General features: G+C 37.9%; 2 protein-coding genes across 2 annotated transcripts in view; both read right to left on the bottom strand.

Annotated features, from left to right (window-relative positions):
• suv39h1 (suppressor of variegation 3-9 homolog 1) overlaps positions 1-1,435 on the bottom strand; it is a 14,538-nt gene extending 13,103 nt beyond the window's left edge. The window contains exons 1-2 of the mRNA XM_015384695.1: positions 1,347-1,435; positions 410-555 (exon numbers count right to left, since the gene is read on the bottom strand). Of these exons, the coding sequence (XP_015240181.1) occupies positions 410-555; positions 1,347-1,365 (165 nt within the window). The 5' untranslated portion in view covers positions 1,366-1,435. The remainder of the gene's footprint in view (positions 1-409; positions 556-1,346) is intronic.
• Positions 1,436-4,780: 3,345 nt separating this feature from the next.
• LOC107091005 (protein-serine O-palmitoleoyltransferase porcupine-like) overlaps positions 4,781-5,170 on the bottom strand; it is a 7,349-nt gene continuing 6,959 nt past the window's right edge. Inside the window, exon 11 of the mRNA XM_015384700.1 lies at positions 4,781-4,946. Within this exon, the coding sequence (XP_015240186.1) occupies positions 4,845-4,946 (102 nt within the window). The 3' untranslated portion in view covers positions 4,781-4,844. The remainder of the gene's footprint in view (positions 4,947-5,170) is intronic.

Raw genomic sequence — 5,170 nt, 5'->3', positions numbered from 1 at the left:
CGTTTGACATCTGTGCTGGCCAATAATGGCTTTTCTACAAAATATTAACATGCTGTTTGTCCAGGGGGTCAAATACTTTTCCTCATCAGATGGTTATCAGTTTTTATAAATTCATATGACGTGATTTTCTGGAATTTTCTTTGGGATTCTGTCTCTCACTGTTAGAATGTACATATTATTAAAGTTATAGATCGTTGCATTATTTGTAAGTGGGCAAACCTGCAAAATCAGAAAAGGGTCAAATACTTATTTCCCCCATTGCATCAGATGGAGCTTGGCCATTCAAGGCTTAATATGTGAGAAGGAGGATTTTAAATTCTATTCTGGATTTAACAGGAAGCCGATGAAGAGAAGCCGGGATAGGAGAGATATGATCTGAATGTTTCCCTTTGGAGAAAAAAATGGGTACCTTGATCTTCTTATAGTCGCAGAGAAACTCCACTTCATATTCATTGACATTTGCTCTGTTGATGTTCAGCTCTGTGCAGTAGAGCCTCTCGCCGCGGCAAAGAGCCTCCAGCTCATCCCAGGCCACCTTACAGGGAACACAGCACTCTGCAAATCACAAACATGGATTCAAATGTCGACATATAGAGATATATTAGAATTACAATTAAACATTATTTATTAGGTACTGAATTAACTGCCAGCTGATTGGTAATCAAATCCAGTCCCAACCCACGTCATTAGTAAAACAGGCCAATCAACTACTTAGAGAATTAATTTAGACAAAAGACTCAAAAAAAAATAATAATTAAAAGACATTTTTTCTATATAAATGTTTTTTACATGTTTGCAAGTTACACTTTAGGTAAGCAATCTTTTCAATTCACAAAGTTTAAATGTTTACTAAAATGACCTTTTAAGTTTAGATAAAATGTTTAATCGCTGCAGGCACATTTTTACTAGATAAAAGAATATTTCTAGGATCAATAAAGATCTGCTGGATGTTTGAAGGAGAGATTTAGAGGAAGATGGAGGAAGCTTATAAAATATATGAAGGTTTAATGATCAGTTTAATGATTATGGAATATTAAACCAAAGGTTTAATGATAACAAATGAATGATTATTGAATTAAGCTGCTTCGCGCGTGTTAATCTCAGACCTTCCTCCATCAATAATCTTCCTGACTCATGATCTCCACCAGCAGCAATAATCCCCATAAATCTCACATTTAAACCGGATCGTAATGAAACGTGGCGATAGTTTTATGCTTTAGGAGCAAACAGGAAGGCTACGCTCAGCAGCCATTCAACATGGAGAGCAGCATAAAAACAAACATTTCACGGTCTGAGCGAACTAAACCATCCACATTAAAATTAAAAGACTTTCTTTATTTCATTACCTTTCAAACTTTCCGCCATATTTTCCGCATAACCGCCAAAATACTGTAGAGCTCCGCTGGCTGAAGCTCAGCCCCCCGCCGCAGCTCTTACCTGCTCCTGATTGGACGATTCCTGCCTCCCTGCCGCCTCATTGGCCCTTCAGCAGGAAGGCGGAAGAGACGCGCTGCTATTGGCTGGTTCGAGCTAAACGAAGCAAAGAGCGGCCGCTTATTGGTCACTTTGCTGCAGCTCCATTGCGCAGCAGCGGAAGTCAGACTTTTGTTTTATTAATCTTTTTTATTATAACCATCATATAGAGCAGACACGGCATCGGCATCAGATTATATAAACCTGTAAAACCAGATTTACAGGAAGGACAAACAGAACAAACCAAACATTAGGGACCTCTCATCAGTTCCACATTGTTTATCATATTAAACACATTTTAGGGATAAGAAGAGGTGGAAAAAAAAGAGCTAAAAGATGGTTTGACTTTTGGAAAACTTGCCCATGATGATTATTGCATTTAATAGTCATTTAAATTTATTTTCTCAGAGTCCCAAAAATGATGTTTTTCTTAGACAATTCATGAAAGTTTAGGGAAAAACCCATAGTGCACATCATCCCACAAAGCTTTACAATATTTATAGAAAAGCTGTTTAGTTGACTCAGAATCACCGTCACTAATTGAATGTTTTCATTAATAGCAAATCAAATTCCAAGAAATTCCTTAGAGGTAAAAACATCTAAGGAGATTTTAAAGTGGACTTCCTCGGGTTTTGGAGAAACAAAGATTTAAATAATTTGTTCTAATTCTTTTCCTTTCAGTCTTTGAGAAGAAATGCTATATAAAATTTGGATTTGATACAAATTTATTATCAGTGATACTGTGCCCAATAATCTGAAGTCCAGGAAGTCACAGGGCTTCTGCTAACAGAGTTCTCATAAAAACATTTAGCCGTGCATAAAATATTTGGGCAAATAGCTCTAATAATTCTTTGAAAATCACTTTTAGTTATTTGCAGGTTATATTTAATACTGAAGTCTTCATAAGACATAATCCCTCCATCATTTTATAAATGCATCACAGACCAAACACCTTTTCCAGCCAATTACATGCAAAGATTGATTTAAGTCAGAGCAGACCAGTAGACTGATTTTTATTGATATTTTTTTATGCTATTCCTTCTAGTGGTTAAATATTGACAGCTTCTGGATTTCGAGATGAAAAGTTATTTTTCACCCATTTCTATGGTTATATAATTAGTAAAAAAAAAAAAAAAGGAATCAAAAAGCCTGCTGTATTTTTCTTCTACATTATATTTGATAATATTTGTTCGAAAAGTGTTTGGTTGTTACCTTAAGACTAATAACACTAATAAGAAATAAGAAAAAAGAACTTTGTTTTTTCCCTGTAAGAAGCTTTTTTAAATTAAAAATAAACAAGAGCCAAATTTTATAACCAAAAAAAAAATATTTTATGCCTAATCATCTTTGTACAATTCTGTAGTATAATTGCTTCACAACAGAATTAATGGAGGGAGACATTTTCCAGAGGTTCTGAGTTCGAGTCCTACTCCCTCAAGTCCCTGAGCAAAATCCTTAACCCCACACTGCTCCCGGGGTGCCGCACCATGGCAGCCCACTGCTCCCCAAAGGGAGGGGTTAAAAGCAGAGAGTGAATTTCGCTGCTCTGTGGTTCTGACAGTAGAATGACATTAAAGAAAAAGCCAAAGCCAGGCAACAGCAACGCTTTTTAGCATTCTTAGTGAATCCCAGCAGTTTGCTTATTTATATCAGCTACATTTAGGAGATTGATGACATCAGAGAGACGGGAGGCCAGATTGTTAATGAAATAAAGGACATCATAAAATGTGAAAGAATGAATCGAAAGAATATAAATCAGACCAAACTATAAATATCACACAAAAAAAACATTTGAAAACTTGGGAGCAGCAACATTAAAAGCTCTGTTCTAGGATCAGGCGATCAACCGTCCCGAGGCAACGATCAGGAGAGGGAAGGAGCTCAGCCAGCTAATATGGGACATCAACATCTAAAGTATTAAAACAAATAAAGGAACCTTAAAATCAACAGAACTGGGAGCCAGAGGAGGGAAGCCAGGAGAGGAGCAATGTCCTCTCTGCTTTACCACTCCTGCTGAAAGACGAGCAGCAGCATTCTGGGCCAACTAGAGTCGACTGGCCGAGTCCAACGTCAGGCAGTAGTTTAGCTGAGCTGCAATAAAGGAAAGAATTCCTGTTTCACAAGATTTGGTTTCATCTTTGGCAACTGTCTAAGGAGATACAATTAGACAAAATGCAAGCGAGTATTTCCTGCCTTTACAAACTCACCAAGGAGAAGATCCTAGAAAGTCAATGAATGGAGGAAATCAGCTGGATTTATCTGTGAAGTGATTGGACCATGAGCAGATCTGGTAAAGAGCATCCTTCCTCTCCCACACCATCACAGGATGCTTTAATCACTGCATCCTTTTCCTCTGAATTCAGCCTGAAATAAGCTGCTTTCTATAAAACTATCCATCCATTTTCTAACACGCTTATCCAAGCAGGGTCGCAAGGGCTGCTGGTCCCCATCACTAGCTGTCAAGGGGCGAGAGGCGGGGTCCACCCTGGACAGGTGGACGGTCCATCGCATGGCAACACAAGCAGGACAAACAACCATTCATGCACACACTCACTTCTATAAAACTATTAAAAGATAAATTAACTGGGTTAAAGTAACACGATTTAAAGAGACATGTGACTAAAATACTGTCCTCATCTCTGCACTTTATCAGCAATAAACTAGAACCTCAGATATTTGCTCCACTTCAGGCAGAGCTGACTCCTTGTAGAAGATCTGGAGGGAGATCAAGGAGGAGCAGCAGATGTACATTTGTTGCAAAGCGTTTCCCAGATGGAGTCAGTTACATCAAAAAGCTAAAATAATCGGCTAATTTAACTACTTGTTGGAAGCAAGGAGGAAATTCAAGCTATATCTCCCATCAATTATAAAAGGTTATTCAGAAGAACAGCCAAGTCCAGCCATATAATGGGTTAACTGGTTTGCACCAGTAAACCAACCCCAGTAACTCCAGTCTGACAGGTTTTCTGATTATACAAGCAGAGGGCTGCAGAAAAACGAAGGAGGCGGGTTAGCAGATGTTATATATGGATGATTTCAGTCTATGAAAGTATTCTAATGATAAAAAAGTCCCTTTCAGTAAAGAAGCAGGAATATTTGGAGATGTTAGCAACCAGTTTAAACCTCACAGGAAGCTATTTTAGCTCATCAAATGCTATTGATGGGGTCAAATTCCAGTTTGGTGGTCTGAAAAAAGCAGATAAAGTTAAACTGAACTTCAAAACTTCAGCATAAAACCAGTTTTTAGTGATTCTTTCTGTTCATTAGATGTTTACTGCTTCAATCACACGCTCACAGATTAGGAAATATCTTCCAGGAGTCTCAGTGGAAACATTTTATTAGAAAAACAGTTTTATCGTCGCAGCATTAGTTCACTGAATCAAACGGTAGAAAATCCAAGAAGCGAAAATGACCCAGTGGCCGGCCCAGTTCAGTTCAGACCATCTCTGTATGGTGTGGATGGCCGCGTAACCCTGGAAACAGAGAAATAACTAAATGATGTTTGCTGCCAGGAGCTAAACTAAAACCAGACTGCAGAGTTAATCACATTCTTCAATTAGTCTCAGAAAAAACAGAAATCACTGAAAACAATACAGCAAAGTTAGAAATAAAGCAGGTAGATTTACTCTGCTTCTTTTCACAAAACAGATTTGATTTATTTCTCATAAAAACTCTAATAAATGCCAGAACAACAACC

This window comes from Cyprinodon variegatus, unplaced genomic scaffold (genome assembly GCF_000732505.1).
Source record: "Cyprinodon variegatus isolate N-32 unplaced genomic scaffold, C_variegatus-1.0 Scaffold320, whole genome shotgun sequence".
Lineage (NCBI taxonomy): Eukaryota > Metazoa > Chordata > Actinopteri > Cyprinodontiformes > Cyprinodontidae > Cyprinodon > Cyprinodon variegatus.
Note: the sequence above shows the minus strand (reverse complement) of the source record. Positions and strands in the feature narration are given on the sequence as shown.